We start from the raw sequence: 23,065 nt of genomic DNA on the forward strand, positions 1-23,065 counted from the left end.
GGTTACGGAAAAAAACGAATTTGGCCGAACTCAGGTGAGTCACGGAGGCGGTACCGGAAAAGGCCATAGTTGTGCCACAGCTGCGCGTTCACATCGAAACCACACGAGCCCGAGCGCGTCCACACTGACCAAGTTTACCAAAGAACAGGAAGAGTTCACAAGAAGATTCCAGGGTGGAATAATTTACACCTTTGTTTTTCTTCGCTTTGAGACGTCTTCAGTCCGTCCAACAGGTGCGTTTCTCACTTCCGGTCTGACTCTCCCGCAAGTCTGCGCTCGTTTTTGTATTATTTCTCTAACATACGTTTCGAGTGAGAGAAACACGATTAAGTCCTTTAATTTCGGTCTCCAGTCTCTTCCATTTCGTAATCCACCCGATGACCGAAAACCTGTTGTTTGGTGAAGTTAGGAAAAAAAACAAACACATACTTTTGATGGAGTTTGTGGCCAGGCCAGTAATGTCAGGCCGGCTGTCGCTGAATTGGCCTAATTAGAATCTCCTGACATTGATTTGAGTACAAGAGGCGTAAACAAGAAGTGGTGCAAGATGTCTTGACCACAGTAACGCGTATGTTTGTTAAACCACTAGTTTGTATCGATATACTTTGTCCTTTTAAACACAACTTAGACTTTTTATAGTGTGCGCAGGAGCATGCGCAGTGGAGAGGCTGCAGAGACATTTAGTGGTAAGGACAGTGTTGTGTTTAAAATTGTGTCTGAAATCACTTCCTGTTTGGGGTCATCGTGGCTGCTGTGTTATTTATGAAAACTTTTGTTGTCTTTCAGGTGTGTGCCTCACCTCCCTGAGTCCACCCTATTGACCAATCAGTTGGGACCAGCCAGAGAGGCTCGTCATTAGCGCTTGGACTGGTCCGACCATCCAAAGTCCAAACGAGTTTCATGGCGGCTTCGGGTCTGATCCAGGACCAAGATGACAACGACATACACCCTCACGTGGAAGTGGACGTAACTACGACAACTTCATCCGAGCCCGCTCGACCCAACGGCAGCCCTGAGCGGCCCGCAGCCCCCCCACCCACAGACTCGTCCAATGGCAGGAGCAAACGCAGCAGGCTGAGCATTCTCATCCAGCAGAACCAGCTGGTCCAGACTCTGAGCAGCGGTCTGAGACGCCACTGTGACTATGTGAAGATCTCGATCCCCAATGAGCGCACCGACCATCTCCCCAAGGAGTGGTGGAAGACAGGCGTGGCTTTTCTCTATGCTGTCTGTAACCTGGTCTTCACCACCGTGGTCATCACCATCGTGCATGAAAGGGTCCCTGACAAGTCCGTGAGCCCGCCGCTGCCCGACAAGTTCTTTGACTATGTGGAGCGCGTTCCCTGGGCTTTCACCGTTACTGAGGTCAACGGCCTCATCCTGATGGGACTCTGGTTGGTCCAGTGGCTCCTCCTCAAACACAAGTAAGAACGCCATCATGAGCACGGCAGCACCACACCCGCTAACCGCTACCCCGTCTTCCTCCTACAGAGCCATTATTGGTCGCCGCTGCTTCTTCCTCATTGGAACGTTGTACATGTACCGCTGTGTCACCATGTACATCACCACCCTCCCCGTGCCAGGCAGACACATGGTGTGTGCGCCCAAGGTATGCATGCACACACACACACACACACACACACACACACACACACACACACACACACACACGTCATCCATGTCATTCTGCATGTTTGTGGGTATGATTATTCATGTGTAAGTTTATTACTGTGTTTTTAATTTTTTTGTGACACCTGAATGTTCCAGATCATCAAACAAATGTAACTATTAGTCAATGAAAACACAACTGAAGACAGATTGCAGTTTAATAAAATGAAACATTTTATTATTAAGGGAGCAAAAAAACAAACCTCCATGGCCCTGTGTGAAAACGTGAGTGCACCCTAAACCTAATAACTGATTGGGCCACCCTTAGCATCAACTGCAATCAAGCGTTTGTGATAATTTGCAGTGAGTCTGCAAATTATTTGCAGTGAAGCACCACAGCATCTCAACAGGATTCAGGTCAGGACTTTGACTAGGTCAATCCAAAGTCTTCATTTTGTTTTTCTTCAGCCATTCAGAGGGGGACTTGCTGGTGTGTTTTGGATCATTATCCTGGTGGAGAATACAAGTTGGTTTAAGCTTCAAGTCACAAACAAATGGCCGGACATTCTCCTTCAGGATTTGTTGGTAGACAGCAGAATTCATTCAGTTCCATTTATCACAGCAAGTCTCCCAGGTCCTGAAGCAGCAAATCAGCCCCAGACCACCACACTACCACCACCATATTTTACCGTTAGTATGATGTTCTTTTTCTGAAATGCAGCATCACTTTTACACCAGATGTAATGGGACACACACCTTCCAAAAAGTTAAACCAGGGGTGGGCAAACTTATTTTGTCTCTAAAAGTGTCATACAATCAGCTAGTATATGTTCTTTTGTCCCTTTTTTTCAGGAGCACTTTAAACATCAAACCACATCAAAAATGAAATAAAATTCCACAGGTTATTTTACTGAAGAAGACATCCGGAATGTGCATCAATAACGGATGTGACATATACAGTATGAGCTATGAACGCTAAAAGATTGTCTGTTAAAAAGCACGTGAACGCCCCTCCTTTTTTACTTCCCAGCCAGTGCAGTGGGTTTGGATGAGTTGTGTGTCGCGTATTTGTTGATTTGTGTTTGTTTGGCACCGTGCTGGATCGCTACTTGTGAAAAGCTATTTAAACCATCCAGAGATTGTCTCAGATTGACTGACTCTGACTACCTGCAAGTCATGTTGTTAGCCTCGTGACGGAGCCGTAATCTTCCTATATTTTTTGGGATGTAGTCGTGGGGTCTTTTGTGACCTGTTGGATGAGTTGTCACTTCGCTTTTGGGGTATTTGGTTAGCCAGCCACTCCTGGGAAAGTTCACCACAGTTGCATGATCTCGCCATTTGTGGATAATGGCTCTCACTGTGGTTGGCTGGAGTCCCAAAAGAGAGTATTTTATAACCTTTCTCAATGAATCTAAGTTAAGTTGACTAGTACTTAAATTTGTTTGATTATCTGAAACATTTAAGTGTGACAAACATGCAAAAGAAAAATCAGGCAGGGGGTAAACATTTTATCACACCATAGTATATGGTGTCAGGTATCAGTGCTTTGGGGTACACCAATTTCCACGTGAATGAAAATGAAAAACAATATCTTCAATATTTCACGTTAGTGTGCAGGAGTAGGGGTTACAATGGCTTCTGAAGTACGTGACTGTAAAAAGTTTGGGAGCCACTGGTATACGTATATACTGTGTGTGTGTACTGTGTATGTGAGTACAGATATATATTTCATATGTATGTACAGAATGTGTGTGTGCGTGCATCTTGCAGCTCTACGATGACTCAACCGGAAAGATTTGGAGGATTCTGAGGCTCATCTCAGGAGGAGGTTGACTCAATTCTTTCTTTGTTCATGGCTGAACTTTGTCAAGCACCCTTTGTCCTAATTTGTGTGTGTGTGTGTGTGTGTGTGTGTGTGTGCATGCAGGTTTGTCTCTGACAAGCTCTCACATGATGTGCGGCGACTTCCTGTACAGCGGCCACACGGTCATGCTCACCTTGTCTTATCTTTTTATCAAAGAGTGTGAGTTGTCTTCATGTGCATGTCGAGGTGTGGCGTTCATGTGACAGTGACGTGACTTTGTTCTGGACAGACTCTCCTCGCTGGATGTGCTGGTACCACTGGATGTGCTGGCTGCTCAGCGCCTCTGGGGTACTTTGCATCCTAGTGGCGCACGAGCACTACAGCATCGACGTGCTGGTTGGGTACTTTGTCACTACCAGGGTGTTCTGGTGGTACCACACCATGGCCAACACACATGTAAGCCACACACACACACACATTTACATGCTAAAGTTGTAAAAAAAAAAAAAAAAAAAAATTTGCTTCCTGTCAGGCTCTGCGTCAGGCACCCAATAACTTCCTGTCACGGACATGGTGGAATCCTGTGTTCAACTTCTTGGAGAGAAACGTTCAAACGACTGTCCCTGTCGTCTTCTCATGGCCGTTGCCGTTGCCGTCTTCATGCAGACAACGTTACAGGATCGTAGAAGGAGGCAGGGACGAATGATGGACGATTTTTTTAAAAAAAAAGTGTCTTACTCATTTGTGACCAGTCCATCTTTGTTGACACTCCTCTTAGACTGCCATGCTAACAGCAGAATGATGTTGTCCTTTGTGACACTATGGAAGGGCTGCTAGCCTGCTCGTGTTCTACTGATATCTCGCATTTGGGCATTGGTGTTGTACATAGCGTTTTTCTGTGCATAATTGTTAATTATTATAATTATTGACTTTCTTCTGCTACTTTGCATCGGACGCTGGAAACTGCTGCGAAGAGTTGGCTTAATAAAGTTGTCACGTGCGTCCGTGAAGATTGACTTGTTTTCCCTCCCCTCACCTTTTAATGAGATGTGTGTGATTGTTGATTGTTATTGTTAATTTATGCAAGTTAGTAATTGACTGAACATACAGCAACATCTAAACGCTGCAAACAGAAACGATCCAACACCACAAACACTAAAAACATAGCAGGAAAATGCAGCAAATGTTAATATATATATATATATATATATATATATATATACATATACACTGCAGGATAAAAACAAGTGCAAAAGAAAAATGCTTCAAATGCCAAGCTGCAAGTTCATGTAACAAAACAACAGGTTTTCCAGGCTACCGGGAAAGCCAGAGCAGACATGAGCAATTAGAATTGTTACGTTTCTTTACAGTATGTCTTTGTTAAACATCAATTTAATAATTGATGGAAAGAAAGTTGAATTTTTTGAGTTTATTTTTTTAACCCAGACTACCACATGTGTTAAGGACTACTACCAGGCAGTGTCATTTTTTGGGGTCGATTCCATGGGTGTTCAGGGACCTGCACTGACACACCTGCCTTGCTGTGGCCGTTTGCAGGCATACCTAGTCGATTTTCGCACTCACATGTCGATCAACCAATAGGCGAACAGTTCAACCCAAGACACACTTAGGACCGCCCCCTCATTTGAATAGTTTTTCCTTCTGCATTTCTATGACCAAAACTGCCAAAATAATATATACGTAAATAAATAAATTAATAAAAGTGAAAAAAAAAAAAATAAAAATTAAATACAAAAAATAAATATAAATGGAAATAAAAACAAAAATAAAAAAAGATATACGTAAATAAATAAATAAATAAAAACAAAAATTAATACAAAAATAAAAAACAAGATTCAAAAATTAAAAAAAAAAATTGTTTTTATTTCCATTTATATTTATTTTTTTATTTATTATTTTGGCAGTTTTGGTCCTCCATAGACGAGTGCAGGCCTGCAGCGACGTCACTTTACTATTGGACGTTATTAACCGCTTTTGACTGTGATGTATGCAAGGTTAAAATCCCACTGTCGTCAGGTGCACCACTAAATTACGTGTGTCTCAAGATGTTAGTAAAAGTACAACGTGGAGAAACTGGAAGAATCACTTTCTCAGTGCAGGTATGTGTTTAAAACTGTGAAGAAAATATTAAACTGTCATTTTATAAATGACATCCCTGTTGTTTTGGTACAGTTCAGCAGAAGTTTTTTTTTTTTTTTAAATCCCAGAGAGCACAGCACTGGAAGTCACAGACTACCAGGCCATAGAAGGCCAGTCTTTCCTGAAGTTGCAACAGTCAAAGACATGTGTTTTGTCATCTGTACTGATTAGGGTAGGTCACTTATATTTTGAGGAAATTGTATCTTGCCTGATGATGTGCAAGAATAGAGTTTGTGTGTGCTACTGTCCAGTAATAATCCGCCCCAACAAGTATTTTCCTACACTAACTGGATTGTGCAATGTGTATTTGAGAGTTGGGTGATGGCTCCAACCTGACACAGTATGTGACTCTCGCTACATGTGGTAAAGCAGAGTTATACTGTATGGAATGTTTATGTTTTGTTTTAGGGATTATTTATACAGGCACTTATTAAAGATTTGTGGATATATATTTCTTATACTCTTGTCATCTTCCTCCTCTCCGAGTTTGACAGATACATTGTCTGTCTCAAGCAGTCCAAGTACAAGTGATACTGAACCTTTAATGGACAGTACTTGTGCAAGAAATGTCATTTTATAGCTTCTTCATATTAAGTTTTTGTTCTTCAACCAGGATAACCTGAAAACTATGCTTCATTTCATTTTTTGTTTTGTTCTTTTCAGAACGTGGAGCAAATCCTCCACTCCAAGCCGGCAGGGATGACCGTGATAAAAGAATATGTATTGAACTGTATTGAAATGTTTTCATACAGGATGGAATTTTTAAACCTCCACTGTATGAATTGTTTAATAAATTAAATAAATTTGTCATACACAGTAAAATGTTCAGTGTAATAATTTCCGCATATAAAATGAATGTCAACTCTAAATAGTGTTAAATTAACTATATACTAAGTGTTGGCCTTTAACACCGGTTAAGAGTTAATATTAAAATCAACTCCATTCTTGAGTCACATTTCACTCTCTTAAGAGTAGTATTTTAACACCAAGAGTTCAGTTCTAACTCTGAATAGGGGGTAAAAGATCAACTCCTGTGGAGTCGATGGATGATCATGCATGTACACTCAGATTGATTTGATTTTAACTCACATGGAGTTTATTCCAAAGACCAAAATTTGCTGTGTGGAATTGAACTCGGGTCTCCTAGCTGTGTGGCCTGCGCGCTAACCACTTCTCTGCCGGGCAGCCTCACAGCATTCAAATTTAATTTACTTACAATAAATAGAAATGTGCCCTAGATGTATGACAAAGCTGTCAAACAGGGCAAGGTAGAACAATATGTTTTATTATAAACAGATTGACAGCTGCGAGGTGATGGTGCTTTGTTCCTTCATGGCCTGGAGGAAGCTAACGTCAACATTCCAGCGAAAATTAATCACATACCTTGATGGAGGGGTCTGACACAGATACATCCTTGAAGCATGAGAAAAGATTCACGTGCAGCTGTGTGAGGAGCAGCATTCCTGCACCAGCATGTTCTAGTATCAATGCTATGCTAATGCTTTATCAAGTGCCAATGCTGCTCATGAAAGAACATCACTTCGGTCCCCCCTCCCAAAAAAAAAGAACTAATGTTCTACTATTTTAAATCATGACAGTTGTTTACTTTTCTCCTCATAGCACCCCAGCCAAGACTAGGTGGTACCAGTCAACAGCATCAGGAGTCAAAACCTCGTTACCTCTGAGGTACACCATGAGGTTGGGGGTGTCTCCAGCAGCATGGTGGCCTCAGCACCAATTTGGACTCACCGCGATTACATATTAATCTCTCTCTCTCTCTCTCACACACACACACAAACACTCAAATGCTTTCATCTTGTCTTTGTGTGTTGAGAAGACACATAATTAGGTGAAGATGTGCACCCAAACAACAAGAACGCTCACATATATGTTCCTCGGCATTCTTCACATGGGCTGGGCATGCACGAAGGAGTGTTGGGAGACATAAAAGCAGCAGCAGGTGGGCAAACTTTAACAACTCCTGCATCAGCCGACTGCTCAGGGTAAGTTTCTTTTATAATTATTATTTTATTGTGCATATCCTCTTCTGCCGCATGCCGAGCTGGAGTCAATCACTGCTCCCTTTTGGGTTGATCAGCTGTCAATTACAGGCAGAAGTTAGAAGTTTTACTATGATTTTACTACAATGAATAAAAATAGACAATGTATAGTATGTGCGTATACAGTATGTGTATGAGTGGCACATTAGTGATCAGGAAGTGATCAAAGGGAGCGAAACAAACATCATATTGTCTCTGCTTTATGAGGATTGATTATCATTATGCTTTCTACATGTTCAGGTTTCTTGATCCTGTCACCAGCACGCAAGCCACACTCATATCCACTGCAGCGCAGTCACCGTGAGCCATGACAGAGCTATTGAAGATGCGGCCCCTGTCTGTTCTGCAGCTGTCAATCATGCTGCTCTGCCTGCTGCCAGGTAAACGTGTGAAAGGTAGCTCGTGTTATGCTTGTGCCAATGAATAGCATGCATATGTGTCGTCCAGGTGAGGTCACCGGGACGGAATTCAATGGGCCGTCAGTGCTCAACGTCAGCAGTTGCCCCGTCTCGTATTATGGAGAGACATTTTCTCAAATCTACGTGAGGGTTTTTTTTTTTTGTTTGTTTTGCTTTGCTGCCATTGTGCTCTCGGCTCTTCTCAATGCAAATATTTACAGGTGAGCTACACGGGGACCATTGTGGTGCTTTGCTTTGACGGTTACTACAATGAAAGCAATTCAGAGGAGTGTGTTCTGGCAACCATCTATGAAAAGGAGGTAATCGAACTGTCCATAAGCAATGGAGGACAAGATGACCCTGAAATCCGCACTAAATTGCCCATCCTCAACCCAGCCAAGTGTGTGGTCACCCTCCTTGTAGATAAGAATGTGAGTGTGGGCATGAATTAAAAAGGGATTTCCTCACAGATCTATCTTGCACTTCTAAGCAGTCCTAACACCCGTCAACCCCCGCCCCGCTCAAGTTCACATACAGGTTTCACAACTATGGGACACAGGGAGTCTTCTCCATTTTTGCAGCCAGCGACCAAAACCCGGGAGCACTTGTGAGTAGACGTTTGCTGTACACACACCCAAAACTATACAATTCTAGACTGTGTTCCCGTTTAGAACCTGCGCATGGTGGCTATCGTATACACCCGGATATCCACTAGCATCCCATATTCACAGTTGACAACCACTCATTTTTACGACGTCAGTTCATGCAGACACGAAGGTTGGTGAAGACACTGTCACTCTAACATGACAGTCATCATTTTAGCACACATGTGCTTGACCTTTGACTTTTCAGGTACACTTCATAAAGCCGGAGCGTCACTCAACATCACTAATATATGCTTCTCCCTGAGCTGCAACTCCACCTCAGGCCTCACTGTGAACAAGTGCAGCTCCTTGGAGATCTGCAATAATCAGAAGTTAGTGTCTGGTGATGGGGAAGAAACGGGAGGGGTGATTCCTGGTGGTATTTTTTTGATCCATTATCATGGGAATTCTGCATTAGATGCGAACTCCACTTGGAGTGCTCTGTCATCGGTTCTTCCGTCATTGACTTTTATGGCAATGTCAACTCCATCCCTGATCGCTGCGGGTACAAACTACTTAGTCTGGATGCAACTCCGGGGCAGTCTGTTGTGGCAAAGTTCCAGGAGCAGCGTCGGAAAGATGTCAGTATGTTGGACAGCTTGTTGCTGGACTTTGGGGAGGCAAACAAGAACATCGTCATCGAGCAAGACGGGAAAATCAGGGTAAGCTACTGTGTTTCAGCTGCTGGATCCCATCTACACCAGAACCTCAACACACCTCAAAATAGCATATCATAGCAAGTATCCCGCTAGATGCTGAGAAAGTTATATGAGGTGACTTGTGACCTTCTTTTTGCAGGGTAACGCAACGCAGATCGAAAACATTTTCTACAACTCAGACGCGGGAATCAGTGGCATATTTTTGTTGTCCGAGTATATAATTACTTTCCTTTTTGACGGATACGCCACTCTGATGATAATGAGTGGTACGCCGACCATTCCGTTTAAACCTTATTCAGTCATATGACCCACACTATGACTCACATTCTGTTTTCATTATCAATGCGGCTGTCAGGACCGGGCGGAGACGTCCCTCCTCTGCAGGGTTTGTGTGGCAACAGCAGCGACTTTCACGCTTCCAAGGTCATTACTTCCAGTCCCAGCGGGTAAGATTGGACCCAAGTCCCCCTTTAGCAAAAGTGTCCCCTGTCTCCTTGGAAAGCTTACTTTATGTGGTTTGTCAACCCCAAGCTGTGAGATCCTCCACAGCGACACAGAAGACAGCACAATCGACTGTGACGCTATGACCCAGCGGTAAGTGATTCAGTGGCCCGTTCCGTAATTAATCACTTCGGAGGTGTAATCTTGTTCATCTTCTTCTGTGAGACAGATGTAATCTCATAAACGGGAGCGACTTCAGTTTCTGTCACAGCGATATCAATCCCGAGCCATACGTCAAGGGCTGCATTGACAATCTGTGCCGATATCCTGCATTGGATGGCTTAGACTGTCATTTCCTGAATTCCTACGGCACATTGTGCGATTCACGTGTATCTCACGGTGAAGACTGGCAGTCGGCAGTCAATTGCTGTAAGAAATACTGTGATCAGGAAAAAAAAAAGCTCAAAGCGGCACAATCAAATAGCTACGCAGTGACTGACTTTGTCTTTCTGTTCTTCAGCTTACAGAAACACCTTCTGTGAGGGCACAGACTGTAAAGATCATGAGTTCTGTGGTTTTGTGGAAGGACAGGCCGCCTGCTACTGTCGAGCTCTTTTCGCTGAGCCGTACAGGACGACGCACACGTATGGTACGTAGACATGAAGAAGTGTGTGATTTTTTTTTTTCTAACCAACATTGTGATCTCCAGGCCAGCTGGTATGCGATGACAGCAGTGCTTCATTCGATCTGGTCGGTTGTCTGCTGGAGGACATCAGAATCAACTACACTGACTTGCACCTCAATGATGACACATGCAGAGGTCACCTGGACAATGAAACCCACATGGTGCACTTCCGCTTCAATGGCAGCAACACCTGCGGCACCAACATCACGGTTCGTTTTATCTTAAGGTAGTCGGGGTAAATAGCGTGTTGAACAATGTCACACGGTTATCCTGGTGACCCCGCAGGCCGACTACAGCCAAATCATCTTCCAGAATGTAATCCAGCATTCCAACGCTTCAAAGACAGTCCACATTGACTTCTCTTGCGTCTTCACACAGCCGGCCGATCAACTGACCTTGTCCTTTGGAATCCAGGACAAGTCAGTGGCATCTGGACACATGACGAATTCTCTGGCTTTGTAAATCTGAGTGTGTGTGTGTTCAGTTCTGTGGGACGGTCCATTAAATCTGGAAATCTGGAGTACAACTTGACCATGACAGCCTACGAGGATGCCAACCACTGGAAACTTTTGAACTGGAACTCAGAAATCCAGCTCAACCAGAAGGTTTGGATCAAGCTGACTGCCGAGATCCAGACAGAGAAATCACTCGCCATAGTGATTGACTCCTGCTGGGCCACCAATGAAGTCACAGGCGACGGGAGTCCGAGATACAACCTCATCGAGAGCGGGTAAGATGAGCGCAATAAACTTTGTGTGCCGGTGGATTCATTATATTCTGGCTCTCGACGCTTCCTTTTTGTGGTAGATGTGCCATTCGGGATGACTCAAAAGTCACGCTGACTGCCAATGGAGTGGGAATATCCAGCCACTTCTCTTTCAACATGTTTCGCTTTTCCCACAATACCGACCCCATCCACCTGCACTGCAGAGTTGTGCTGTGTCCCAAACAGACCCGCCAATGTGTCCCGGTTTGCCTCTACACCGCAACATGCACTCTGACGGATCATCTGGAAGACCAACCTCATCTTTCTGCCTCTTTGTTTTCCAGAACTGTGACAAAGGTTTTGGGAGACGCCGGCGTGCCAGGTCTACATATGTCGATAGCGACGTAACACACATCAGCATGGTTTGAACCGCCTAGGGAGGATGTGTACGGGAGCATGGCGCCATCGGACGGCCTAAACTAGTTCTCATCATCACTTGTTTTCGACGGTCATTTCTGTGCCGATCATCTTTTGGGAGTTTTGTACTTTGTACCTTTTTTTTTTTTTTTTATAAAACACTACAAATGTCTTATGACCTTGTCATTTTATGACTGACTCAAAGTCACAACTTGTGCTATATTTACACACTTGATGTATATAGAGCGATGTGAAAAAGTGTTTTTTTGCCACAAAATATATATATATATATATATATACACACAAGAGCATTTGCTCGAATATGTTTGGATGGATTGTATGTCTCCTTTTAGAAAATACACGTACTTATTTTTTTAATGAACATAAATGGTCAGTAACCATACTTCATATATACAATATATTGTTGGGTGTTTTAGCATGCGGATGATTGTATTGTGGGCGGCACGGCAGTCGAGTGGTTAGCGCACAGACCTCACAGCTAGGAGACCAGTGTTCAATTCCACCCTCGGCCATCTCTGTGTGGAGTTTGCATGTTCTCCCCGTGCATGCGTGGGTTTTCTCCGGGTACTCCGGTTTCCTCCCACATTCCAAAAACATTCAAGGTTAATTGGCGACTCCAATTTGTCCATAGGTATGAATGTGAGTGTGAATGGTTGTTTGTCTATATGTGCCCTGTGATTGGCTGGCCACCAGTCCAGGGTGTACTTCTCCCGAAGACAGCTGGGATAGGCTCCAGCACCCCCGCGACCCTTGTGAGGACAAGCAATAGAAAATCAATGAATGTTTCTATTGCCTTCTGAGATCCAATCAAGACGGAGCTACGTAAAAGGTTACGTAATGCACGTAGCGCAAACGTAACGTCACATTCGGCTAAGTAAACTAACGCAAATAAAAACATCAAATGTAAAACACATAAAATGCACTTATATTTGGATGCAAACACTGTTGATTAATGTAGACGATTCAGCTAGATTTAAAAATGCTAAAGGAGAAAGTGATGTTTTCCACGCATGCGCGGCACCGATTGCGTTCGGGGTACGTATTGCGCAACGACAAGCGTGTCTTGCTCATCTTCATGTACCTGTGCACGTTGATCAGTAGGGAAAACATGCTGGTTCCTCCCCATTGTATCCACAGGGGGGCGCTGGCGCCGAATACGCAGCAAGGACAGAAACAAAACAAGCTGTTCCTTTTGTCACCATTTGGGATTGCTCGGGCTTGATGTTAGTGCGGACTTATGTCAGACTAACGTGTGTCTTTTGGTGCAACATAAAGAGAAGCGTCTTTGTTGTAACCCTTTCATAGCCGGGAATGGCTTCCACTGGAAAACGAAGCTAGCATCTTTAACCGCAGAACGGGATACACCGAGTAGACTGTACACTCACTTGCCGGTGACTGTATTGACCTTTTTATGAAACAGCATCTGGATGCTCATGCATATCCTGGTAGTTCAGGATCTTCGACAGGAGAAGTTTGTTGGTTTTCCCGAAACCCGCAGTACTCACGCGATGATGCGGCTCGACATCGGCCCAGCCGCAAAGCCACCGTCAGCCAGCTAACGCTAGCTAAAAGAAGCAAGCCGCGGTAAATGGTCCTACTGAGTCCCTAGCGTGTGATGGTTAAATTGTACACTTTGCATTTTTATTCCTTTACTTCTCGTATGCTAGAGTGCGAAAAAGACACATACATAGCATATATAGCACACGCAGCAGTCTCCAACGGCGCTAGCTAGCTAACTAGCTTTGTTTGTTTACGATGTGCTACTCAATGTAACATTTTTTATTTGACACGTTACTGACAACATGTGTTTACACTGACTGACTTTAACTAATGACACGATTCTCAAATCATGTTAAATTTGAAAAATATTTAACTTTTTAAGTAATGGTTTTAGGATAAAAGATACTGTACGCTAAGCAGGTGGACTTCCTCGTAAAGGTGGTGAAAATGCCCAGGGTGCTTAAATCGTTTTAATGTCAGTGGTCTTAAGCCGCATGTAAATAGACTAGACTTGAGATTGTAGCCATGCTCTTTGGACCTGCTGAGGTGGACATGGACGAGCATCCTATGTGATGTCATGCAACTCAGCATGTGCACCGACAAGATGAAGACTGGGACATCAACGGCCCAGTGACTGCAGGCATGAGTCTCCGCCAGCCCACATCCACCCTTGATAGGTAACTTATAGAGCTGACCTTTCACCTTGTGGGACTCTGTGTGTGACTGTCTGTGTGTCCACTAGCACAGGTAGGACAGTAGTCTTAGACAGGTAATCGCACGTTCCTCTTCTTTTGGGTATGCAAGTAGAGAAAGTGGAGCTTCTTGAACAGTCTGTAGAAGCCAGAAAACAGTGAAAATGTCCATTCCTAATCGTCCCTTTAACTCCTTGTCTGAATGTCTTTTCTCTCTTTCCCTTTGATTGACTTCCCGCTTCGTCATGCTTTCAGCCCCTTCGCCGCTTGGTGAGTTGTCAGCTGACTGCTTGTCATGCCACTTCCATCCTCTCCTTTCGGCCTTTCACCGCTCTCCCCAATTATCCTTCTTGTCCTCGTCACGTCACATCGTCCTGTCTCTTGTCCCGTCCGAACAGGCTCAGTAGTCTCACCATCGGAGACTCGGAGCGCAAGTCCTCTCAAGTCGCCCAGCACAGGGAGCCACAAACCGACGTCCCAAATGAGAGTGGGGGTGAGTGTAGGAATGCTTGAATTAGAAATGGTACCGAAGACGCTGCTTCATGTCCATGTGTGTGCCTCTTGCAGGCGCCGGCCTTGTCCACCGGTGTGTGGTGGTGCAGAAGGACCAGTTGGGTTTCGGTTTCACAGTGTGCGGAGAGCGTGTGAAGCTTGTGCAGAACGTGCGAGCAGGTGCGTTAAGTACTCAAAAGATCAGCTGGCACTTGTAGCTAATTCAGCATTTCATTGTCCGTCATTATAGGCGGTGCAGCTGTCAAAGCCGGAGTCCAGGAAGGAGACCGAATCATCAAGGTCGGTCCTCCCTCACATTGGCAAAGTGCTTTGTCATCATCTTTTTGTCGCTCTTTTGTCCTCCAGGTGAACGGCTCGCTGGTGTCTTCCATGACACACCAAGAGGTGGTGAAGCTCATCAAATGTGAGTCAAGCTAAGAGGATGTTGACTTCCTGGGAGACACCCTTACTTCTTGCACACGTGTCTTCACTCTGCTCTGTCAACATCACCCCACAGCTGGAACCTACGTAGCGCTCACTCTACAAGGGCCGCCACCTTCAGCGACCTCCTTGCCCCTGGAGCCCCTCCTTGCTGACCTCACACCCAATCAGAGTACATTACCGGGTGTGGATGCTCCACCCCCTCCACCTTCACTTTCAGGACTAAGCGGCATCCCTTCCCAAAGAATCACTGGACCCAAGCCACTCCAGGTCAGTGAGTTGATGACATTATAGTCCTAAAAGGCATAATTCCCTCATGTGATAGGTGTGTATTTTAGGACCCGCAGGTGCAGAGGCATGCCTCTCAGATACTCAGGAAAATGTTGGAACAAGAAGAGATGGAACTGCAGGTATACACACACACACCGAGGGGGATCTCTTGGATATCACGATGCCCTTCATATGCACTCAACACAAATATAAATGCAACAGTAATGTTTTTGCTCCCATTTTTTATAAGCTGAACTGAAAAGATCTCCAACTTTTGCACAGGCGTGCAGCTCGGCCACCATAAAAGGCCACCTCCAAAATGTGCAGTTTAACTGTATTGGGTACAGAACTTGAGACGTTTATTATACCTTTGTAAAGAGGTCACACAAGATACAAAGTACATGACAGTCTGCGTTCTCCAATCCTTATACTTCATAGCATATAGTCGAATGACATCATAAAAGAAGCCAATCACCACACAATGTGTCTAGAGAAATCACATCAAAAGGTAGCATTGGGGTGTCCTCAAATGTTTTCAGGACGCCCGCTAGGTCAGAACGGCAATGTGTTTCAGCCTTTTATCCACATAGAAACTTTTTTTTTTTAATGGAAATGTGTTTTTTTTAAGACTAGTCGAAGTTCTATGTGTAAATTACATTTTCTCATCACACTGACGAGATCTAGCCTAGTTTCACGGTCGAGACCAGGGATTGTGGGCTCAAAAAGGTTGTTGCATGTGGGAGCATTTGTGCCCCATACAATTGCCCCATACCCCCACCCTCTCCACACACATGCACAATATGTGCACAAAGTGTAGCTGCATGTGTGTATCCAAAACTGAATACTGAACAGGAGCAATTGCATTACAGATATTGATATATATCTTGGCTGACACCCCATAGCTGTAAACCCAGGGGAAACATTGCATGTGCGCAAACACACACTCACACACACTGTGATGACATCACATTCCAGTGGTCTGATCCCAGACGTGTGATTTCAGGTCTTGATGCAGGAGCAGTCGCGGAACCCGTCGTCATCGTTGGAGGAACGGATTGAAAGTGCCAAAAGGAGAGCTCAGCAAGTGCGCGTGAAGCTCCAGCAGGACGTGGTGAGTGATGGAAGGTGTTCTTCAACTCTGCTCCCGAAAAAACACGTTTCTCTATTTTGTGTACCTTCCAGGAGGGAATGCAGTCGAAAAGTGTGTGCAGCTACATCATGGCGGGCGAAGGTCTGTGTCCTGGTGTGAGTGCCAAAAACGCTTGAAGGAGTCCACCTAGTAACAAACTCTTCCTCTTCTTGCACCAGCAGTACGCTTGTCGCTGGACTCGAATGACGGAGATGGTGAGGTAGGTGGCCCGTGTTCCCCTTTTCCGGCCAGCCCTGTTTGTGATTGTGCCCCTCCCCCTCACACTCAGGCCCTTGACAGTCCCCACTGCTCCCCCTTGTCCTCCATTCAGAGCCTTCTACCCAGACAGCAGAGCTCAGATATACACAACCCGTTTGATTCGGTGAGCCTCCTTGCTTGCTGTGATGTCACTTCCTGTGTTTCTACTTGTGCATGCCTTCCTTGCCTGTCGCACAAACACAAGCATGTTTGACCTCTAAGATGTGCATGTTGGCAGAGCGAGAAGGTCCAGATCATTGGGCCAGAGGAGGAGGATGAAGAAGAGGACAGCTACACCTTCAACGAGGTGAGTCATGACTCAACGTTTCTGGCCTTCCTGCCACTGACTCAGTGCTGCTCCGCCCTCAGATGGATGGCCCTTTCCAAGACATTGAGCTGCTGAAGTCGCGACCCGCCCACATGACAGTTTTTATGAGATACGTCTTCACTCAGCTGCTGGACCCAAACCCGCTGGTGAGCTGCCCCCCCCCCCCAAACCGCATGGGGACCACTATGAGAATTGTCTGACACGTTGTGTGTGCGTCCGACAACAGCTGTTCTACCTGATGGTGGAGGTGTACCTGAGCTCCGCCCCCAAAGATGCTCGCTCACTCGCACCGCAGATTTTCTCCCATTTCCTGGATCCAGATGCCGTATGTGCCGCCATGCTGTTCTTGTTGGATATTGGTGTCACTACTAAACGCTGCATTCAATCAATGTTTCAGCCTTTGAAGATCAAAGTGCCAGAAGAGTACCTTGCAGACATTGGTAAAAGCGGCAGTCATTGTTCTCCTCGCCAAGAGCTGCGCATTCCCTTCACGCATCCTGTCTTTTTGTCCTTACAGAGAGCCGCCTGCATGCTCAAGAGGACATCCGCGGGCCGCTGTCCGAGCTGCAGCAGCATGTGCTCCCCGACATCCAGGATCAGATTGCAGACTACAGGCAAGTTTGCCATTGGAGTGGCCGACTTGGAGCGGAGTCCAGGGTCGCATTTGTAGTAGTGTTTCCTCTCTGTTTACAGCTTTGGAAGAGCAGCGGGGCATCCATACATTTGGGGTGTACTTGCACAGTGTGTGTATGAGTGGATGGTTAACGATACATTGATACATGCACACTCACAGCGTAGCCGACTGTATTGCAATCGCTCCTCCGCAGTTTCATTCCAACATCTATAATAGACAGTAATGGAAAGAAAGGCATTGGGGCACTGGGCACCTCGCTAATGAAATCGTAGGGTAATGGTAAACATTGCATTTTGTAACCTCAGCTGACATATTTTTTTCGACAGGAGCAAGCAGATGATGGGCCTGGGCGCTCTCTTCGGCGAAGGTGACCTGCTGCTGCTGGACGGAGACCCGCTGAAGGAGAGGCAGGTAGTGGACAGGCAGGTCACCGCCTTGTGGGAGATTCTGTGAGTCACATGACCTTATTTCCTAATAACTTCAGCCACATAATCTTCACGCTGCCTGTCACGTGACTCTTGTCTTTTTGCTCTCGCCACAGGTCCAAGCACGTAGAGGACAGAAGGTTAAAGAAAATGTCCTCCTTCTCCTTTGTTCATCTTCTCTGTGCCTCCATGTTCATGTTTCCTCTCTGCCACCTCCAGCTCCCCACTGGCATCAGCCGTGCTTCTGTACCTGCGTCACGCTGGTGTCAAGCTCAGAGACTCAAAGGTGTTCCCTGGTTTGAACACGGAGAAGGAAAAGTGGCTCATGTTCCTCAAGTCAAAGAAGGTGAGTGCGAGCGCTTCCTCGCTGTTGTGATGCTGCACGTCTGCAGCGCTTCATGCTGTGTCTCTTTAGCTAAGCGGTACAAAGAAGGAGAAAGATGGCGAGGACAAAAAGAGGAATCCCATCCTGAAGTACATCGGGAAACCTCGGAGCACGTCTCAGTCCAGTAAGTGCATTTGGGTTTTGTTCTCCATTTCTGTCGTGGTTGTCTCACTGCATGCTTTTTGTTTGCTTTCATAGCATTCCATGTCCCGTTGTCCCCTACTGAAGGTACTTGACTCTTATCTCATGGCCTCTTTCTTTGCTGTCTGTTGCCCCTTGACCTCCCATGTTTGTTAGTTTTCAGTTTTAGTTCTGGATTAACTTTCACCCTGCTTGACGTCCATGTGTGCATGCGTGTGTGCTCATGTACGTGTGCTCAGTCCGTCCTGGAAGCGTGAGGAACATCATTCAGCAGTTTGAGAACCACTCAGAGACTGGGGCCGAAGATGGTGGCAACTCTCAGATACCGTCGTCAAGCAGCTGGGGGGATGATGGCGTGGACAGGTGGGTCACATTGACACCCATAACCGGTGAAAAGTGTCTTGTGGCAAGCTGAACTGAGCGTTGTGTGTGTGTGTGCAGTCCGAGCGTACCTGTGCGTCTGGCTCGCAGTGAGTCTTTGAAGGCACAGGGAGAAGGTCGGAGGCGAGGCATCACCTCAGGAGGTGAGTCCGTTCCCCGCTCTCGTAGTGACGTGGACATGGAGGACCCCGGTGAGGAGAGGGAGGTCCCTGGCCTTAGGCTACTGCAGCACAGCGCTTCGTCGTCTGTGTCTGGCAGCTCCGCCAGGTAGGGCATTGATCACAGGCGTTCTTCTCTTTGGATGTTTGAAGTCCAAATTACTTACTTTTAATTACTTGCGTCTCCGTCATCACAGGTCTCTAGAGAACCCTACACCGCCGTTCACGCCACGCTCCATCCGCAGGTGCCTTTACATGCCACGCTTCACGAGTTGTGCGTGTAGTTAAGTGACATGTGAACATGTATGTCTGTGTGTTGTCGCACCGCACAGGAGCACTGAGTCTCCTTTGGCGCTGCTGCCGGATGAAGAAGAGGCGTGCGAGGGTCAGAACTGGCAGGAGACGGTGCAGGCTCAACTCATTGCCACGCTAAGCCCAAGGGAAGTGGAGCGTCAGGCCGTCATATACGGTGCGGACTGAAAAACATTTCCAGTTGTTGTGCGCCACAACATGACAGCTGACTGCGCTTGTTGCCTCAGAGCTCTTCACCACTGAGGCGTCCCACATGCGCATACTAGCAGTGCTGGACCAGATCTTCTTCCAGAAAATGAGAACAGTGCTCAGCTCTGATGAGCTGGCCTGCATCTTTCCCAACCTGCCACAAGTCTATGAGCTGCATGGTGCGTACGCCTGAGCCTACTTGTACACTTCAGTATGTATTACCGTCTTTACTGTCTCCGTCCACAGCCAGCCTGTTCGAGGCCATGAAAAAGCGTCGGGAGTCTCTCATCGTTCAAGATATTGGTGATGTCATGTTGGCCAGGGTGAGCCATTTGACATTTCTACATTTGACTGTAAATGTGAGAGTTCTACGGCACTGATGTTTGTTTACGTATCCAGTTTGAGGGCACAGCCGGCGAGGAGTTTCAAGAGCAGGTGTCACAGTTGTGCAGGCAGCAGTCTCAGGCGCTGGAGCTCATCAAGAACAAGCAACGCAAAGACCCACGCTTCGCCCACATCGTCCAGGTACACCTTGCCGCTGTTCACATCCGAGCCAAGATGTCTGCTGCTGCTCACATGCCGCTGTGACTCTCTCAGGAGTGCGAGGCGAGTCGTCACTGTCGTCGGCTGCAGCTCAGAGACCTATTGGTGTCTGAAATGCAGAGATTGACCAAATACCCGCTTCTTCTGGACAACATCATCAAGCACACGGAGGGTGAGCGACCTGGCGGGACCGCTTAGTTCATCACGTGCTAATGCTAATGCTCTGTTTCTCCATCAGCTGCCTCCACTGACCTCCCTGCCCTCCAGCAAGCACAGTTCTGTTGCAGAGGAATCCTGCAAGCCGTGAACGAGGTCATCAGGGAGACTGAACATCAGCAGCGTCTGAGCCAGTACCAACGCAGACTGGATACTTCTCCGCTCTTCAAGGTAGCCATGTGACGAGCATGCCAATATCAATATGGCATGTTCCCATCATTCATATCCCGTCTTTTTGCCAGAGTCTGGACCTCAGCACCAAGAAAATGATCCACGAGGGGCCGCTGGTCTGGAAAGTCGGCAAGGACAAGCAGTTAGGTCAGTATAAAAAATTAAAAAAAAAGCAACCAATTGTCACCAGCATACTGACATGTCCCCTTGGCACGTCTGCCCTTTCAGACATTCAAGCCCTGCTGCTGTCAGACTGCCTGCTGTTGCTGCAGCGCGGCCCAGACGAGCGTCTGCAGCTGCGACCCCCTTCTCGCTGGCTTGGTGGCGGTGGTGGTGGCGCAGGCGGAGACAGCAAGACATCCTTCAGCCCGCTGATCAAGTTGGACTCGCTGCTGGTGCGCTCAGTCGCCACAGGTTAGGCTGCTGCCACGGGAACACGACAAAGGAGTTGAGAAGCCTGTCCACATAGCCTTTCGTCCACCTTCTTCTTCTTCCCCCTTGCAGACAATAAAGCACTCTACGTTATCTGTGCCACCGAGAGGCAGATCTACGAGCTGGTGGCAGGGACGGCATCTGAGAAGAACATGTGAGCTGTCGTTAACTTTCCTGATTTTTTTTTTTTTTTTTTTTTTGGTGGCCATGTTATGACATGCGACATGTTTGTCTTTCAGCTGGAAGGACTTATTAGAAAAAGCTATCGCCGCCGCCACCTGCTCCCCTGCCACCAATCATGGCTCAGCGGCCATGACGTGAGTTCATGACGTCTTTTCCATCTTGGTGCCATTCAAGTTTAACGGATGCTAATGGTGTCCTTTTGCTAGTTCTCCAAGTGTCGGCAGCATGTCCCCTGTACCACAAAATCCTCCATATCCAGGTACATGCCATTTTTGTATTATATTACACACACACACACACACACCAAAGATCACGGGTATATTCCACTATATAAGCTCTAAATAAGGTTTGCTTATTCCTACTCCTTTAACAGTAAACATCTACTTCAATGTAACCTTGTTTGCATATTTGATATATATATATATATATACACACACACATTAATTTTGTACTTCCAGAAAGCACCATGAGGTTGCAATCCGACAGCCAGCCCTGTGGTGAAGGAGGCGTAGCGGGCGTGGCACAGGCTGCATTGAAGGATGGTAAGGACTCACACAAAATAAAACAATGTCATTGTGGTTAAATCCTCCTTCTTTTTCCCTGCCAGTGGAAACGCTGCGAAAGCTCATCTTACTCGACCTGCGCGATGACGCCTTGTGCCACGCCTCCCTCGACACGCCTGTTGAAAGGAGCTGGTTGAGTGGCCATCATGGGGAGGTGGAGCTACATGGTGGTGCTCAGGTTGTAAGAAAAGGTAACGGTCGTATCTTTTTTTCTTTATTTTTCCTACTTTACACTCGTTCTCCTCACATGTACTCATACACACGCACGTGCACGTGCACACACACATGTCCTCTACACAGCTGTGGTGGCGGGCTCTTCTTCCTCTGTCTTTAATTACGTTACAGATGATGTCACGATGGCATCTGAGCAGTCATCGCTGCCAAGCCGGCCCACCGTGCCCGGTAATGCCAACCCGGTGGTGTTGTCTATTGAGTAAAGCGAGTAGCTCTTCTGATTGGATGTTGTGTTTGCGGACAGGAAACATCTTCTACCTGGTCTTGCCCACTCAGCAAGGAGAGAGTGCCACTGACGACCAGGAGGACAGCCGTGCGTCGGAGGCTTTGCAGCAGTGCCACGTGGTCAAAAATGTGGAGGAGATATTCAGCATCATGGAAAACTTAATGAGCAAGCTGCGGCAGTTGAAGGTGAGTTTGCGTGCCGCGAGTACTTGGGTTGCTTGGCGTCCATCCTCACCGTGTCGTCTTACGGCGTCGCCACAGGACATTGAGAAGGAGCATCACAAACTGCTAACATCGCTCAGAGAGCCAGCAGTCGATCATGAAGAAGACCGAGCGACCTGTTCTGCCACAGTCTCCAGGACGCCATCTCTGGAGCGTGGCTCGGCAGATGGTGAGACCTCAGAACAAGAGACCGAAGCAACATGGAAGCATTTCACACACACACGTTTGTATCGTGCGCAGGCAACGAAGAAAGCCCCCCGCAGCCCAAGATACAGTCCACTGGATTCTGAGGTCCAGACTGGGAAGAGACTTACCGGAACCACGTCCGCCCAGTAACCTCTTTCGAAGAGCAACAATCACTCCAGCACTTTACCCACGATGCATCCCAGTAGACCCCTCCCACCTTCAGCCGACTAACTGTGTTGGAATTCTTCAGGGCTAGCATGTCTTAGGCCACACCCACTACTGACTGAGCGCTGTGTTTTTACTACTACGGCTGCTGAATAGCTTAGCTTAGCATCAAGACATCATGGGAGGGCTATGCTAAGCTAACCCCTTTTTGTCATAAAAAACCGTTTGGATGGCAAGCAGTTCTGTTGGTGGACAGGAAGGAATCGGCCACCAGGCCACTCGAGGGCTTACCAAAGTCAAAAGCGATGACGGGATGTGATTGGTCGACAACTTTCATATTCTCCTTCCACGCCCATTTTCTTCAAGTCACCCGTTGATGCGCCGACTTTTTTTCTTGTTTTTTTGTAAGTGTTGCACAAGCGAAATTACTGTATGAACTCACGTGTGTGTGTGCGTGTATGTGTGTGTATGTGTTAAACTAATGTCATCGACATGTTCCATGTTGTCTTCCTTGGTTGTGTTGGACAAGGATGATGTCACTTTGTGACATTAAAAGGAGACTGTAAACTTGAGATTGTTAGTCTTTT

General features: G+C 46.5%; 3 protein-coding genes and 1 long non-coding RNA gene across 11 annotated transcripts; all 4 read left to right on the forward strand.

Annotated features, from left to right (window-relative positions):
* Positions 1 to 43: 43 nt before the first annotated feature.
* On the forward strand, positions 44 to 4,428 carry sgms2b (sphingomyelin synthase 2b). The gene is made up of 7 exons (XM_058066698.2): positions 44 to 233; positions 787 to 1,424; positions 1,492 to 1,609; positions 3,379 to 3,436; positions 3,536 to 3,631; positions 3,702 to 3,868; positions 3,945 to 4,428. The coding sequence occupies exons 2-7, from the start codon at positions 901 to 903 to the stop codon at positions 4,116 to 4,118; spliced, it is 1,137 nt and encodes a 378-aa protein (XP_057922681.1). The 5' UTR covers positions 44 to 233; positions 787 to 900; the 3' UTR covers positions 4,119 to 4,428.
* Positions 4,429 to 9,682: 5,254 nt separating this feature from the next.
* On the forward strand, positions 9,683 to 10,149 carry LOC144901297 (uncharacterized). Its single transcript, XR_013629482.1, has 3 exons — positions 9,683 to 9,779; positions 9,865 to 9,927; positions 10,004 to 10,149. It is a non-coding gene; the product is annotated as an uncharacterized LOC144901297 (long non-coding RNA).
* A 187-nt stretch (positions 10,150 to 10,336) lies between these two features.
* LOC131125801 (uromodulin-like) lies at positions 10,337 to 11,933 on the forward strand. Its single transcript, XM_078789139.1, has 5 exons — positions 10,337 to 10,418; positions 10,484 to 10,668; positions 10,745 to 10,878; positions 10,944 to 11,189; positions 11,267 to 11,933. The coding sequence occupies exons 1-5, from the start codon at positions 10,337 to 10,339 to the stop codon at positions 11,571 to 11,573; spliced, it is 954 nt and encodes a 317-aa protein (XP_078645265.1). The 3' UTR covers positions 11,574 to 11,933.
* Positions 11,934 to 12,691: 758 nt separating this feature from the next.
* arhgef11 (Rho guanine nucleotide exchange factor (GEF) 11) lies at positions 12,692 to 23,050 on the forward strand. 8 transcript variants are annotated; one of them, XM_078794814.1, is made up of 41 exons: positions 12,693 to 13,780; positions 14,051 to 14,065; positions 14,194 to 14,288; positions 14,363 to 14,467; positions 14,538 to 14,587; positions 14,654 to 14,711; positions 14,805 to 14,998; positions 15,067 to 15,138; positions 16,002 to 16,109; positions 16,181 to 16,229; positions 16,307 to 16,509; positions 16,624 to 16,692; positions 16,755 to 16,859; positions 16,940 to 17,038; positions 17,111 to 17,153; positions 17,231 to 17,327; positions 17,674 to 17,796; positions 17,889 to 17,912; positions 17,992 to 18,118; positions 18,188 to 18,281; positions 18,356 to 18,385; positions 18,538 to 18,661; positions 18,740 to 18,946; positions 19,035 to 19,082; positions 19,170 to 19,306; positions 19,377 to 19,517; positions 19,585 to 19,661; positions 19,738 to 19,863; positions 19,936 to 20,053; positions 20,120 to 20,268; positions 20,340 to 20,415; positions 20,497 to 20,682; positions 20,773 to 20,854; positions 20,940 to 21,017; positions 21,090 to 21,142; positions 21,342 to 21,425; positions 21,491 to 21,637; positions 21,747 to 21,848; positions 21,925 to 22,091; positions 22,167 to 22,296; positions 22,368 to 23,050. In XM_078794814.1, exons 1-41 carry the CDS (start codon positions 13,746 to 13,748, stop codon positions 22,415 to 22,417), a joined length of 4,077 nt encoding a protein of 1,358 aa, XP_078650940.1. In that variant the 5' UTR covers positions 12,693 to 13,745; the 3' UTR covers positions 22,418 to 23,050. The 8 variants fall into 8 exon arrangements, with proteins under 8 accessions (XP_078650953.1, XP_078650962.1, XP_078650940.1 ...); XM_078794821.1 differs by having other exon boundaries at positions 16,310 to 16,509; XM_078794830.1 differs by having other exon boundaries at positions 12,694 to 13,780; positions 21,792 to 21,848.
* Positions 23,051 to 23,065: the final 15 nt, after the last annotated feature.

Source organism: Doryrhamphus excisus, linkage group LG2, assembly GCF_037039965.1.
Source record: "Doryrhamphus excisus strain RoL-2023G ecotype Guam linkage group LG2, RoL_Dexc_Guam_v1.1, whole genome shotgun sequence".
Classification (NCBI taxonomy): domain Eukaryota; kingdom Metazoa; phylum Chordata; class Actinopteri; order Syngnathiformes; family Syngnathidae; genus Doryrhamphus; species Doryrhamphus excisus.